Source organism: Hydra vulgaris, chromosome 09 (assembly GCF_038396675.1).
Source record: "Hydra vulgaris chromosome 09, alternate assembly HydraT2T_AEP".
Taxonomy (NCBI): domain Eukaryota; kingdom Metazoa; phylum Cnidaria; class Hydrozoa; order Anthoathecata; family Hydridae; genus Hydra; species Hydra vulgaris.
The window spans coordinates 62596313-62613790 of record NC_088928.1 but is presented as its reverse complement, the minus strand read 5'-3'; the positions used below and the strand labels follow the sequence as shown (position 1 = coordinate 62613790).

At 29.2% G+C, this 17478-nt stretch overlaps 1 protein-coding gene across 3 annotated transcripts in view; it reads left to right on the top strand.

Annotated features, from left to right (window-relative positions):
* Positions 1–17478, top strand: part of LOC105843426 (slit homolog 3 protein) — a 106475-nt gene that overhangs the window by 69967 nt on the left and 19030 nt on the right. For all 3 annotated transcript variants that reach the window (XM_065806289.1, XM_065806288.1, XM_065806290.1), the window contains one exon: positions 11108–11179. In XM_065806289.1, the coding sequence (XP_065662361.1) occupies positions 11108–11179 (72 nt within the window). The remainder of the gene's footprint in view (positions 1–11107; positions 11180–17478) is intronic.

Here is a 17478-nt window from a genome sequence, read left to right as displayed (position 1 = left end):
AATACTATTTGAACTCATTTATTTTTATAGTTTTTTAGGAGAAACTTATTTTCGTGCCTACATTTAGAAATTAATTCCGATCTTTTGTTTAATAAGCATTCTTGATTTGCATGTGTAATTATTTCAAATTTTTCTTGTAGGCATAGTATGCATTTTTTGGAAATATTGTTATATGCAGGCACTGTTTTAAGGATAGACCAATTCATTATAAAATCGTCAATATTTTTTTCTTTTAATTCCCATATATATTTTGACAGCATGGTGTCTTTTGAATACTTTTTATTCTTGAAAGATTGCTTATGATTGGCAAAACGGTTTTTCCATTCACCCTCTGTTATGCCAATATATTGTTTATCAGGTACATTCTTAGAGGAAACAACACATTTATATACCACATTTTTTGATAAACAACTTCCACTCATTGGACAATTGATTTTTTGTTTACAATTACAATTTTCTGTAGTTTTTTCATTTAGGATTTCTTTTTTGTTTAACAAAACCTTATTGTGACCTTTTATAATTCTTTCCATATTTTTTGTGCAACTGTAGCTAACTTTAATTGTATTTCGATTAAAAATTTTATGTAATTTATTAGATCGCGGGAAATGCTTATCGACCAATTTTAAAAACACTTTTCCTATGTTAGTAGAAACATTTTTGCTATATGGGGGGCTGAACCAAATTACATTTCTAGTTCTATTTCGTTAATTACATTTCTAGTTCTTTTTTTCAGGGTCAAATTTTAGTTCAAAATTTTCAAAACCACTCTTTTTTTAGGGCATCTTCAAATATTCGTTTAGAGAAATTGAATACATTTTCATTTGAGGAGTTTTGGTTTAGTCTGTTATTAATTGAAATCGGGATTTGTTTTAGAACTTGGGGTGGATGGTTAGAGTTAATGTTAATATATAATAGTTCATTGTTTGGTTTTTTGAAAGGCTTATATGAATTTTCAGAGAGGTTAAATGTGACATCAAGAAAATTCACAATTTTTAAATTTATGTTTATTTCGATTTGAAAGCCAATATTTTTAAAAATTTTTATAATATCTTTTCTAATTTTGTTGAGCTGTGGACCAGATTTTCTATGCATTAATTTATAACAATTAAGCTAATTTTATAACAACTTGTTAACTATTTGAAGATTTAAATAGTGAAACTTTTATTCTTATATTTACATAAAAATATCAAAATAAACATTATTTTTACAATTTAAAATATTTTGAACATGGTTATATATATTTAGGAAAACATTTTCAATTAAAAAATATCATCATAAGAATGGGAATAATGTCCTTTCAAAACATATGGTTTACGCATCTTCCTGCTAAGCAGTTTAGTTAAAATGCAACTGTGTCGATTCTCCAATCCATAGACATATTGGGATGCTTCCGACACAAGTTTTACCGCTCGCTCAACACTCTGGGAGTGAGATGGAAAGTCAGGGATTTCAGGTTCAAAATTATTGTCAATCATATATTGGATTTGCTCAATTGAAAAATGTTGTGTTGTTGGGGGCTCCGTAAATTTAGTATTGATGATGTCAACCAACTCATACCAATGATTAGCATTAAAATTAATTTCCGGAATTTTCTTCAAATTTACTTCCAAACTTTTGTTGTTTACTCTATAAATATAAATCAAAAGCAATTACCACATTTTATGTGTCTTTTTTTTCTCTCTTTTTGTTAATTATAAAAAAATACCTTTCCTTTGAGCGGGTAAGAATTGAAAACCAAAGTTTCGTATATTGCTGTCATTATCTTTTAGCATGGCAAAAAGAATATTTTCAGGTTTTAGACACAATGCGTTGTTTTTAATGTTTTTTTTTAACAATATGTTTTACATCATCAAAGGGGAGATTATTTATTCTAGTAATAGTAGAAAAAATAAGGCGTGGGGATTCGTGAAATTTTGAAGATTTTTTTATTTCGAACCACGCTGGAGCATAAACCTAAACAATAAAATATACAAGTTTTTTAAAAAGAAACGGTTGGTTGATTGTCTCTAGTATACAAACAAAGAAGGCGAATAGCTAGTGTTAACTACCTTGCATGGTTAAGCGGTATACTTTCCAAACTGTTATGTTCTTGTAAAACACTGAACTTTTTGGTAGCAAAAACTAAGCCTGTAGCACCAGTGACAGGAATCGTCATATGGTTCAAATAGTTTCCACTCGATTGTCCATCTTCATAAATAAATATGAGGTGAAATTCAGGTTTAATGCATTTCTTTAGTACTTCTCCTTGAGGTGAGTTTATTACTTTACTTGTTTTAGTTATCTGATCGAGCTTGCTATCAACCCCAAGACAAATTAACTGTTTTTTTTGTTCTCAGTCCACATCTTCACTAACGATTTTTACTTTTGACATGGCCCTATCTAATTTGCATTTGTCAATCAAAATATCTTTTATACCAACATCATTTTTCAGGAGATATTTTATGTCATGTAGTAAAGTATTTGCAAGGGCTGCACCTACGTTTGACAAACACTCGTTTTTGACTAGTTCCATTGCAAATCTTGGAAGTTTAACCAAGTTGTATTTTCCAATAGGATTATTTCTTGGTTTCCTTGGTCACCTTCATCCTGAAAAAAAGTTAATAAAATAAAATACTTTTTGTTTCATCAAATTTTTCATGTATTTATAAAATATTTACCTCCGTAATGGTTAAACCACTTGTTTCTTCAATTAAGTTTACGTGTGGTATGATGGATTCATCTTCATCAACTAGCTTATGATATTTTTTTTTTTTTCGTTCTTTATCAAGTCTTTGAATCCTTTTGACAGAAAATCTATCAACGGAAGAAAGTTGATATGCATCTTTTGGACCAATTTTTTTCCTCTGGTCACGAAGATAAACTCTGTCTTCAAGAGGTACTTTATTACTTTGAGAGCAAAGGCATACAATATGTTCTTCTATGCAGTTTTCTTTATTACTTGAAACTTTTCTGTCACTACAGGGAAACACATCTAATGAACAGGAACATGCAGAAATATCAAAAATTGAGTAAAACCATTAGTTCCTCCGACTAAATTAAGTAAATACATTAGTTCCTTCGAAAAGTTGCAAAACAAAAATTATTTAATTTAAACAGGTAAAAACATTACTCTAAATATAATAATCATAAGCATTTACCTTTGATATTAAAAGATTTCTTTAATTTGCAATTTTTTTTTTGAACCTACTTTTAAATACTTTATATTGAATTTTAAGACCAACTTTTAAATACAACTAAGATACAATACTTTTAAATACAAAAAAGATTTGCAAAATTTAAATTTAAATGGGTGTAAACGATTAAGCAAAAATTTATTGGCTTCTTAAAACAATCGCGCTTTTTAAGAAATCGTTTATTGGTTACTTTATAAATTCGAAACGAGATTATTTAAAACAAGATTAGTAGACTTAAAATAAAATCTTTCAACATTTGAAATTAACAGTTTAACAAAACTAGTCCAAAATTAAGACTTGAAATGTAAATCCGCAAGCCATTTTTAAACCAGGATACTCGAGATTTGGCAAAACCTCATTTCTAACCTTGACACAGTAACTGCAACATTACGCAACTTAAAATTCAAAAAAAAAACTTAAATCGACCTACCCAAATATAAATATATATATATATATATATATATATTTTTATACATATATATATATATATATATATATATATATATATATATATATATATATATATATATATAAAATATATATATATATATAATATATATATTATATATATATATATTATATATATATAATATATATATATATATATATATATTATATATATATATATTAATATATAAAATATATATATGTATATTATATATATATATATATATATATATATATATATATATATATATATATATATATATATATATATATATATATATAAATATATATATATATATATATATATATATATATAAATATATATATATATATATATATATATATATATATATATATATAGAAACACAAACACATTTTCATGTCAAAAAATAAAATCTTATTTTATTTTAACATTTATTTTTGTTTTTTTTGTTTTAAATAGAATTCCAATTGAAAATAAAATTGAATAGTAAACTTACTCAAATCCGGATCAGTTTGCCTGTCTAGGGTTAGGGTGGTCGGATGAGCTAGAAATGTGACTGTTAAATTAGGATAGGTTTGAAAGATAAAATGTTCAAGATTTTTTGAATTCTATAGATAGACTGGTGTTGTTTAGACATCTTTGAAGATTTTTTTTTTCTAAAATATGTAGAAATAAAGTCAAGAAACGAATTATTCTTTTTAGTGTTGAAATTCCACTCAATCTAGTTGCCAAGATCAATAGTTTTTCATGTTCAAGCTTGCTTTTTGACTTGTGGTCATCTAGAGAAAAAAAAAGGCTAGTGGAAAACCAAGATCTAAAAGAACACCAGCAGCAATAAGGGCTCTCAAAACCAGGCTTGGTAATAACTCTGTGAGATCAATCAGGAATATGCCCAAGAAGGTTAACATGGGAATGAAAAAATGAGAACACTTAAAAACATCCTAGTCACAAGTCTTTCCAGGAGACACAAGCAGATTTCCGTCTTGTTTGAATATATAAAAATTTTATATATAGACAATTTGGTCACGGCCATTTGCAAAATTTACATTAAGCGTTTCAATGCTTTGCAGAAAAAACAAAGAAAGCAAAACTAACAAAATAGGAAATTAAAATAAATTTGAATAGAAAAAATCTTTAATAAAATAAATTTAAATATTTTGTGTACTGTTTTTATTTTTGTTTTTTTAGAGTGGTTTTTTTTTTTGAGCAACAAAATCCGATAAAGCAAAGCAAAAAAAAAACAGTTGGCATTAAAAAGAGTAGTTTTTCTATATTTTATATGTTTTTTTAAAGAGGAAAGCAAAAATAAAAATTGCTATTTGTATGTAAAATATGTTTGTATAACTTTAATGTAACAAGTATTTATTGTCCCTATATGAATATGTCTATGTAATGCATGCATATATGATAATATACACTCATACATTGGTTTGTTCATGTAAGCATATATACGTATCTACTTTTACTTTCTACTCACTTTTTTAATTATATAATTAACTTCATACACGGAATGGCTGTGGTTTAATCCTACTACTATCCAATATTTCATTGTTTTTCTTTTAAAACTCGCTGTCATATATTTGCTTTGTAACCATTTGTCTTTTCTTTTTTGTAGATAATAAATCTTTTTGTTGTAAGTTTTTAAATGGTACACACCTCTTTATATTCAGATTTCTTATACCATTTAAGTCTCTTAGTGTATTTTCTAAGTTTTTATGGGGTAATTTAATTAAACTTCAATTTTATGCGGTAGTGGTAGAGCGTTCTCCTCATAACCAAGGAGTTCCAAGTTCAATCCCCACTACACCTCTGGTAGTACGATGCTCAACTTGTTTCTCCGCGGAGCAGCCTTGTTTGTCAAATTTCATGTTTCGGATTTATAGAGTTGAGAGAGGTTTGTAACCGCAACTATAGTAGCCTCTTTGACTTCGACTGCAGTGGCCTTCATGGCCTTGGGGAGGTCAATTGAAGTTAAAAAAAAATATATAGTTATGCCATGCCATCTACACATTTTTCATATAGCCTTAATTGTTTCATATTGCCTATCTATTCCTTTACATTTTTTATCTCCAATCTTTTAGCACTTTGTAATTTTGGATACCTGTTGCTTTTTTCATTTTGCTCAGTGTGCTCAGTTCTACCTGTCCCCTTTCTTTTGGTCTACCATGTTATTGGTGAAATATACATAAACAGTTGTTAATAATAAATCTTTGCTTGAGTTCTGTGCTTTTATACTGGACATCTGTACGACACCTTTTAATAGTTTTTAGCTAGCTCTAACTCTAATATAATCTTTTCTCCTTCTCCCCTGAGGCTTTCACTAAAGTAACTGGTTATCAAGTCTGGTTGCGAGTGGTAAATGTTAATGTTACAAGTATATGTATTGCAAAAAAATCTTTTGAAACACTAAATTTAATAACAACCACCTTAAAAAAACAAAAACAAAAACAGTACGCATGTTATTTAAATTATGAATTTTTTACATTTTCATTTTTTTTCATTTTCTATTTTGTTAGTTATGCTTTCTTTGTTTTTGCCGCAAATATTGAAATGTTTAATATAATAAAACTTGCAAATGACCAAGTTTTCCAAGTAAAAAGCTTTTTTGTGGACAAACAAAACAAAAAACTGCACAGTTTTCCTGGTAGAGTTAGGTAATGGTTTACGGTGTTATATCCTCAGACGGTCAGACCTCAGACGGTCAAAAAATGCCTCTAGTTTTTGTTAAAAAAGGGGCATCACTACATCCTTAAGCGTTCTAGAAACAAAAAAAAGGGGCATCACTACATCCTTAAGCGTTCTAGAAACAAAAAACACAGAAATGGCTGTGCTCAAACATTAGAAGTTTTTGGCCAAAGAAAATGTGGCCACCAAACTCACATCAACCCACTAAACTATTCTAAACTATCCAAACTTTATTCCAATATTGAGACACTGAAGACATCTTTGGTCATACCATGGAAAAAGATTTCAGTAGACTACATTAAAAAGACCTGTCGTAGCTTCAGGTGTTGCATAGCAATAGTTATAGAAAAAGAAGGTGGACTTTTTAAGTAAACAGTTTTTTTTTACTTAATTTAAATATTCTCTTTTATAAAGTTTTGTCAGAAATAAGAAATAAAGCTTACTGATATTTTTTTAAATGTGTAACTATAGTCGCATTTTTTTTGGCTCACCCTGTAATCTCCTTCCAATTTTTTTCGAATTACCCTGTAATCTCCTTCCGATTTTAAACATTGAAAAAAAATTAATTGAAATCACCCCTTGCTTGAAAGACTGGTAACTCGGTTTTGTAAATTAAGTTTAAAGGGACCTCAAACCTCCAAGACATGTTTTGTTCATATTGAAGCTAATGATAAAAAAACGTTTGGGCTAAATTTTTTTGATTAAAACAAAAGAATAAATGCATGCCAAGAAAAATTATTTTTTTTTTTTTTAGTCGAAGGTTTCCATCTCTGTTATTTTGTGGGCCAAATAGTCTTCATTGTATACGCTGCAATTTACAGACTTGATAATTTATTCAAGCGTATTTTATTCCTCAGAGTTTTAGTACATATCGTCATTCCTTTTTTTGTTTGTTTAAAAGATCGATTAAGGAAACAAACAAAAAATTAATGATGTCATATACTAAAACTCTTAGAAATAAAATGCGCTTGAATAGATTATCAAGTCTGTAAATTGCGGCATATACAATGAAGATTATTTGGCCCACAAAAAAGTGGAGATGGCAAACTTCAACTAAAATATAAAAAGGTAATTTTTTTTTGGCATGCATTTATTCTTTTGTTTTAATCAAAAAAATTAAGCCCAAACATTTTTTATGCGTCATTCTCTTTAATTTGAACACAACATGTCTCAGAGGTTTGGGATTCCTTTAAAAATTTTCAAAATTATTTTTTAAACTTCTAATATTTACATAAATGACATTAAAATAATTATTTTTATTTTTAACTTGGATTGGATTTTTCATCCGATTTAAAATCATTAATTTTAAAAAATTTAAAAGCATTTTCAAAATAGTTATATATATATATATATATATTCTCTTATTCTGTTATAAATGACTGTAAAATAATGTTGTAATAATGTTTATATGTAATGATTATAGTAAATAACAATATAATTATTAATGTATATTATTGTAGATATTATTAAATTAGGATAAAAAATAACTACTATAATAATTTATATATTGAGTACTTGGTCAGCCCAATTTGGCTAGCAGCATCTATGTCACTAAATTAAAAAAAAATAAGCTCAATTTTTATTGTTTGCTAAACATAAGTTGTGAGTTTGCTAAAACCTGAATTTCTTGCTAATAATATGTAATTTTTGTAAGAAAAAAACTACAAATTGTATGAGTCCAGAAATATGATGGTATATAAAAATTCCAAAGCATTGGTGTTAGAAGAATAAAATGAATGAATGAATTTCTGCATGAAAAAAAAATAACAGTGAAAAGATGCCTCATTTTTTTAATGACAAGGCATGATCAAGAACTTTTTTTTGTAGAGAAAGAAAAGAGGTGCAAGAGAGATGAGAGTTGTAACTTTTTTAAAGATGAGCTTTAAGCTACATTTTTAATGTATCTTTTTTAAACAAAGGAAAGGTATCATTAGAACAACCATTCATTAATTTAACAAAAAGCGCACACCCCAAATATTGACAAACCTTAGCATATGCTGACTTTGCTACTGGATATCTTTATATCAGGTATCAATAATAAAAAATAATTTTTGAAGGCATAGAGAACTCAGTATGATGCTATTCATCATTACTAACAAAGAAACCTGTAAAATGGGTCATGGGAGGTATGTCAAATATGTTAACTTTATCTGTTAGAATTTTTATGTGACAACTTTTTTGTTTTAGCAATAAAGATAATCAAAATATCCATAAAAAAAAAAAATCATAATTTTTCGCAAATAGTTTTACATATATGAAACTTTATGTGATAATAATGGGTTCAAGTAAGTCTTTAATTTTTAAATAATAAGTGGTATTTTTACACTTACAGATGTTTGTATATAATTTTATATCAGTGGATTTTTTACACTTACAGATGTTTGTATATAATTTTATATCAGTGGATTTTTTACACTTACAGATGTTTGTATATAATGTTATATCAGTGGGTTTTTTACACTTACAGATGTTTTTATATAATGTTATATCAGTGGATACATTTTAGTATCACATATTGTTTTTTACATTTGCAGATGACATCTCTATGAATAATAATGTATTTTTTATACTTGCAATTTTTATTTTTTTATTTTATTTTTTATGCATTTTATGGAGAAGATCAGCATTTATCAAAAGTCTCTGTTGTATCAAGAGCAATAGCCCTTGTCTTACTGCTTCCATTTTGTGCACAAAAGAACCTGTTGTTAACTAGTCAACAGTATAATGAGAGGATCTATATTGAGTGTCAGAGAGTATTAACAACTTAAACAATATAAGATATTTTTTTGTTTAAAGATTCTGACTTATATATATACTGGGGTCAGATCAATCTCCTGATTATTTAAAAATAAGAACAGGTATCATTGTTCAGCAGCCAGGAAAACAAGGTTCAGTTGAGATTCAGTTTAGAGAGAAAAAAAGAGGAGAACTTTTACTTTACTTTTCAGGAGAACTTTTCTGTTCTCATCTACAGACTGTCATACTTTTGTACGACAGTCTGTAGATGAGTTTAAGTGACAGTTTTGCAGGAATGTTGCCTAATTCATTAGCTGTAGCAAAGTTGAAAGCAAAGAGAAATAACTTAAGCGACAGAATCAGGAGTGAATTTGATGTCTAACATTATTTCACTCTGTAATTTGTAAGAAACATGAAGAGTCGATTTTTCGCAATGATTAAAAGACATTTGCTTTCAAGAGAATTTTAAATTATTTTCAAAAAACGATTACGATTAGTAATTGCAAATAACAGCTTGAAGGACAAATCCATGGGTAGAGTGAGTCTTGGTTTAAAACCAATGAAAAGGAATATAAACTTCTAGGCTTGCATGAATCTTGGAGAGTTTGTTAGAAGTGTAATTTTCAGCAGATTGAAATTTATAAGACAAATAACATCATCCTAAGGAGCATTACAAAAAAAATTCATAAAAGGAATCAGTCACCCTTACAGTAGTAGTTGGAAGTGCAATGAGAGGGTTAGTTGGATGTAAAAAAAAGCATAAAATAAAAAAGTTATTGAGATATAAGCATGGTCTGAACCACCAAAGGTAAGGTACAAGTCAAGGAGTGAAGGTAAATGATTAGGGTAAATGATCTAGAAAACGAGTCACAAAGTTACTATAGGTGTGATTTTAAGTATCAGAAGCAAAAATTTTGAATTTCAGTGTCAGCAGGGTCTATAGTGCTAGAGCCAAGTCATTCAGTGTAATGAGCATTAAAATCGCTAATAACAACAATATTGGAAAACAATAATTTGCAAAAAATGCAAACATTTAAACAAAAAAATATCCTTCCTAAACCAGAGAAACCTAACCTTTTTTATATATAGGGATAAAGAAAATTGATCAATTTAACCAGAAACAACATTGTAAAGAGTGCAGTCTTGGGAAGAAAGAAAATGATAAATAATAAAAAGAAAGGTGTAGGAGTTTTAAACAATAGTCTATAAAAAAATATTGGTACCTAAATATGTTTAGACCTAGTATGTGACTATTGAAGTCTTTGTAGTTTAAAATATCCGTTAACACTAAGATCAGAATTTAAATATCATTTTGAATTCCACTAAGAGTAACTAGATCTGCTAATTTTGTGTGAGGTATGGTTTTTATATAAATCAAGTAGATCAAAATTTTATTATCCTAGACATGGAACAATATAACTCAGGTTTACATCTATACCAGCCTATGGGATAAAGGAATGGGAGGCTAGTCAACAAAATTTTGCTGCATATTTTTCAAGTCTTTGTTTTAAATTTTGACCAATAGCCTCAAGACACAGAGAATTTTAATTCAGATTTAATTTTTTTTAGCTTTAGTCTAAAAAACCAAATCCTAAATGGTAGCAGGACATGTATTAGGGCTTACTGGATTTCTTGTTACTAATAGCAGGATGATTGTCATGGTCCTAATCTTGACCTGATTCTTTTGCTTGTGAACTTGACAAAGTTAAACTGGCTTATTTTATTCAAGAAAATTTGTATAGCTTTTTTAGATATATTTTAGATATATATGTCCAAACTGTGTAAACCACCTGTTCAAATTGTGTAAATCATTATGTCCAAAGTTTAAATCAATTTTAATATAAGAACTTATCAATTTACTTGTTGTTATGTCTGAGCAAAAAAAGTTATCAGTTTATTTGTCAAATTACAATGTTAAATATATCCCAAATTTTTACAAGGTTTTTTTTTAATTTAGCGACATAGATGCTGCTAGCCGTATTTTAAATCAGTTTTGTTTTGTTAAAAAATTTTAATTGATTCATTTATAAAGTACAAGTTTTTAAATAAAGACACTTAATTTATACACTTCATAATTTTACAGATTTTTATTTCGGAACCAGATCTTTTATATTCAAGAGAAAACATTTGAAGGATTGATGTCTTTATCAGAACTGTAAGTTTTACAAATTTTTTTTTTAATAGTTTGATTAAAAGAATGTAATGATCATAATGCAGTATTTGTATTAGTATTGTATCTGTTATGAACCAGTGAGCTTGGTATTTGTATTAGTATTGTATCTGTTACGAACCAGTGAGTGTGGTATTTGCAGACTATGACAGCTAAAGTTACATAAACAGTAAACAAATTTATTAATCTTACCCAGCATGCTTTGCATACACATACTATTACTTTTCATTTAAAATTTTTAAAAGATTTAAAAAGATTAAATCCTCTGATGACTCCAACATCTCTTCCAGATACTTTTATATTTAATTTTTGTTGATATGTAATTTTTTGTGATTCAAGCCATAGTTATATACTTAATTTTATGACTCGAAAACAGTTTACTACTGTAGCTTTCTGTCCTTGATTTTTTATAAATGGTTTGTTTTATAAATAGTTTGTATATAGCCTGTGTTATTGGCATGAGTATACATTATGAATGAAACAGATAAAATGCAGTGAGAAAGTGAAGATAGCATAACTCTTTGTTTTCTATTTTTCAGAAAAACTTTGATGCATTGAATGTGACTGTTGCATAAGCTGTTATTTTGTGTTTATCCTTAAACTCTACACCTCCTTCCACTAGATTTTTAAAATAATTTTTTTTTTAAATGATAATTATTTTTGAAATTTTTTCATAATTTCACTTCTTTTGAGATCCAGCATGACTTTTAAAGAACTTTTTATTTTTTTATAATATTAGGGACCCGTTTGATGTTCAGGATGGTCTTGAGGGACCCCTAAAAAATTTTTTTGAAAACTTTTTGAATTTCAGTATTATTTTATTATATAGAACATATTTAGAGGGCGGAAGCAGACATTTAAAAAAAAGTTGTTATTTGGGACACCCTAATATATATATATATATATATATATATATATATATATATATATATATATATATATATATATATATATATATATATATATATATATATATATATATATATATATATATATATATATATATATATATATGTATTAGGGTGGTCTAGAATTAGATAGTAAAAATTAAAAGTGTTCCTAACCACTCTCTACAAGGCTAACTTTGTTCTACTATATATAAGGAATAACCATGCAAAAAATTGGACCAGTTTGAGCAATTTTAGAGGTCAATAGGATTTCAACATTTTGGGTAAGCACCTAATTTTACGGCATTTTTGTAGCAGAAATCACATTGTTAAGTGTTTATACATAATTTTTAGTTTTGTTTTTCTGAACAGCCCTACTGGGACACCATACAAAGTAATTGTTCTACACCTTTTCAAGATGTATTTGAGAACTTGAAAGTTGTAATTAAGAAAAGTAAGATGTAATTGAGAAATACAACATGTAATTTAGAAGTCAAAGTATGTAATTAAGAAATACAACATGTAATTAAGAAATTTTAAAATGTAATTGAGAAACCCAACATGTAAATAAGAAATCGCAATATGTAATTTGAAAAACAAAAGTTGCAATTAAGAAATCGTAATATGTAAATGAGAATACATGATAGAAGAAGAGTAATGGAGTGTGCTGAGCGAAACAACGATTGGGTGACTCAGGCACAAACTTTAGGTGTCAAATATAAGACAGCATACAATTGGGTTTGCAGCAGAAATTTAAATTTTATTGGAAGAGGTGGTTTTAAACCAAAAAAATAAACTGATGATCAAATCGAAGAAACACTAAAATGGATTGACATTGGTGGCCATTAAAACAAGGATTTTAAGGCAATTTAATATTAGCATCAGCACAACCACAATTGCCAAATCCCTCAAAGGCAGACTATTTTCATTTAAAAAAGTACACAAGGAGCCTACTACAATGAATAGTAATGAAAACAAACAAAAAAGAGCTGAATATGTTAGGAACATTAACAAACTCATCACAAGTGGTCATCAGATAGTTTGGTTGGATGAAACAAATTTTAATATTTTTTGTAGAAAAACACAAGGACGTGCCAAACAGGGGAAAAAAGCAATAATGAAAATATCTTCTTCAAAAGGTGCAAACATACATTTGATTGCAGCTATATCAACAACAAATGTTGTCATGATAAAACTCGCAGAGAATCATTTAAAGCAATTTCTTGCCCTAACAACCAAATCCTCTAAATGATTCTCGGATGTAACCCACTTAACCAGTGGGTTACATCCGAGAATAGTTTAGAGGATTTGGTTGTTATAACAGACAATGCTCCATGTCACGCTCATTTAGAAAGGGTGTTTGAAAATTCACCGGCTCAGTTGTTGCGATTAGGACCCTACAGCCCAATGTTAAATCCAGTGGAAGTTATCTGGTCCAAAATAAAAATAAACGTTAAAAATGTTATTTGCATTCCACCTGTATTCGATGCTGGGATTATGGAACAACAAATGCAATATTTAGAAAGAATTGTTACTGCGGCAAAAAATACAATAATGGGAGGTGATTGTAATGATTTTAAATATGGAAGGCGTCCAAGTTGGTGCTTAACTGAATACTGCACTGACTTTTAATGACATTGTTTAAATTTAAATTTTAAATTTTTATGTAAAAAAATTATTTGTGTTTTATTTATTATTTATCTGAAATCTCATTTAAATTTTTCATAAACAAAAATAAAAGAAAGTTTTAATTGACACCCAATAGAATTTTTCCAGTTACGGCCTTAACCTCAAATGCGTTTTTTATGACTTTTTATATTTTATTGATAGTATATTATTTCCAGCCTTAAATTACAAAGCATATTAGGACTACAAAATTCCAAATACAAAGAACTTTATATCCTTTATACTTTTCTCAATTACAACTTTTATCTTCTCAATTACATCTTACGATTTCTTATTTACAACTTTCATGTTCTAAATTACATCTTATGTTTCTCAATTGCAACTTTCATCTTCTAAATTACATCTTCTTTTTTTTTTTTTAAACATCTTCGCTTCCAACAAGGCTGCAGGCAGCCACTAATTAAAGTTGGAAGTTACTGAAAGTAAAAAGATGAAGATTGTAGAGCAAGATAACGATTGACGGACGACTTAAAAGATTGCAAATTATATGAATCAGGAAAGCAAGATCTTAAAGATGTTGCCGGATACACCATAAAAAGAAAGCTTATGGAGAAGACCAGCATGACAAACTTTATCAAAAGCTTTTGAAATGTCAAGAGCGATAGCCTTAACCTCTCCACCTTTATCTAATGCACGATAAAACCTGTCAGTTATTACTGTTAGCAAATCAGCTGTAGAACGACAAAATCAAAATCCATATTGATGGTCAGAAAGTAAGTTATTAGATTCAAGATGAGAAATTAAGTGTTTGTTAATTAAAGATTCAAAAACCTTGCTTATGATAGGAAGAAGACTTATGGGACGATAGTTAGACGAATCAGATTGCTCTCCGGAATTTTTGAAGATAGGGATAACAGATGCCGCTTTCCAGCTGGCTGGAAAGCAAGACTCTGATAAGCACTTGTTGAATAGTTTTGAGAGTATAGATGACAGCTCCGGAGAACACTTCTGCAAGACAATAACAGGTATGTTGTTGACAAAACCTTTTTACAATTGTTTCTAGCAGTAATAAACAGACGTCTGTTTTCTGGAGAATTGTTTTGCTGATAAGTTGTAGTTAAGAAACGTAAGATGTAATTTAGAACATGAAAGATGTAATTAAGAAATATAAGATGTAAAATAATTGTATAAAATGTAAAAAATAAATGTAAAAAATGTAAAAAATAAATGTAAAAAATAATTGTAAAAATTGTAAAAGATGTAAAATAATTGTAAAAAGATGTAAAATAATTGTAAAAAGGTTTTGTCTAACTCCAAAACCCGCTATTCTCAGGTCATGAAATCTCGTATCTCATCTCAAAAATTAGGCTCTTGCAACTTCTGGAGAATCTTTAATAATATCAATAATAAGGGCAAATCTTTAATTCCACCTTCTTTTATGGTTCAGACTTTGTCACCTCACCTAAAGACAAAGCTGAATTGTTTGCTAAAAACTTTTCATCAATATCATCTCTTGATTCCACTAGTTGCGTTCTACCTGATATTGCTAACAAACAGGTTGATCCATTGCTTGACATTCATATCACTCCAGCTTCTGTATCTAAAGTGATTTCCTGCCAAGACTCTTCTACAGCTTGTGGCCTGGACAACATACCTGTTATAGTCTTGCAGAAGTGTTCTCTGGAGCTATCGTCTATACTCTCAAAACTATTTAACAAATACTTATCACAGCCTTGTTTTCCAGCCTGCTGGAAAGCGGCATCTGTTATCCCTATCTTCAAAAATTCTGGAGAGCGATCTTCTCGTTCGACAGCTGACTTGCTAACAGTAATAACTGATAGGTTTTATTGTGCATTAGATAAAGGTGGAGAGGTTAAGGCCATCGCTCTTGACATTTCTAAAGCTTTTGATAAAGTTTGGCATGCTGGTCTTCTCCATAAGTTTTTTTCTTATGGTGTATCATCTTTAAGATTATTAAATCCAGCATCATCTTTAAGATTATTGAATCCTTCCTTTCCAATTGTACTATAATAGTTGTACTCGATGGACAGCACTCTTCTTCTTATTCTGTAACTTCAGGGGTTCCTCAAGGTTCTATCCTTGGCCCTATACTCTTTTTAATTTACATTAACGATCTTCCAGATATTCTCACATCCAAGGTGGCATTGTTTGCTGATGATACTACCATTTATTCTTGTTGTGATAAGAAATCAACACCCTCTGATTGCTTGGAGGGGGCATTTGAGCTTGAAAAGGATCTCACTTCTGCTACAGCATGGGGCTCACAGTCGCTGGTGAATTTTAATTCAGATAAAACTTAATTTTTTTCAGTCAATCGTTATCGCAATAATTTAGATCTTCCTATATTTATGAACGGTGATGTACTCAATGAGTCATCTACCCTTCATCTTCTTGAATTAACTCTTACTTCCAATTTTTCTTGGAAACCTTATATCAAATCTGTTGCAAAATTAGCATCTGCTAAGGTTGCACCTCTTTATTGAGCTTGTCACTTTCTTACTTCGGATTCTATTCTTCATCTCTATAAATCTCAAATCCGGCCTTGTATGGAATACTGTTGCCATATCTGGGGCGGTTCTTCCAATGATGCTCTTTCTCTTTTAGACAAGGTGCAAAAATGCATTGTAAACATAGTTGGACCTGCTCTTGCAGCCAATCTCCAACCATTATCACATCGTCGTAATGTTGCTTCTCTTTCTCTTTTCTACAAATACTATAATGGGCACTGCTCTAAAGAGCTAGCGTCTCTTGTGCCATCTACTATAATTCATTCTCGTGTTACTCGTCATTTAATTAAGTGCCATCCTTTTTTTGTGACTGTTCCTAAGTGCTCAAAAAACGCTTATTCGTCTAGTTTTTTTCCTCGAATATCAGCTCTTTGGAATTCGCTTCCTTCATCTTGCTTTCCTGATTCATATAATTTGCAATCTTTTAAGTCGTCCGTCAATCGTTATCTTGCTCTACAATCTTCATCTTTTCTCTTTCAGTAACTTCCAACTTTAATTAGTTGTTGCTTGCAGCCTTGTTGGAAGCGAAGATGTTTAAAAAAAAAACAAAAAAACTTTCATCTTCTCAATTACATCTTGCGTTTCTTAGTTACAACTTTCAAGTTCTCAAATACATCTTGAAAAGGTATAGTTCTTTGTGTAATTTGTAAACAGCAGACATCTTGCCATCAGCAAATCATTTTTAAAAATTGAAATTTTTTTAAATATATCGTATTTTTGAATTAAAATAGTTGTTGTTTTTAAAATAAAATAAACATTGAACATTTGAACATAACATTCATGAACAGTATAACAATATTTACTATTTAGTATTTTTTATATCCACAAACAGGTACTTAATTACATAATGGCAGCTGCAACAAGAAGTTCTGCTGAAGTTTAGCTTGTCAGCCACCAACCAGTTCTCTTCAGCAAGATTGGCTACTAACGCTGATGCCATCCCAAACGGTGATGCAGTCCCAAAAATTGTAGGAGGCCATACATCAGGCAAACAGAGTATTCGCCAGCTAGTGACAAAATCTTCAATGAGGATATCGAAACTCTTTGGACGGAGATGGTTGTCTACTACACCAAAGTCATAGGAACAGCAGTCTCGGGAAGATTACCTCGAGCTCCTTCGGCTATGTCTTGTCTTCCTCGGTGGAAGCAGTTTTAAGATGGAGTTCCAGTTCCGAGCTCTAGGAGCAATGCATCATGCTTGATGGATGTCGAAGGCCATCTATTCTCTAAAAATGGTGCTATT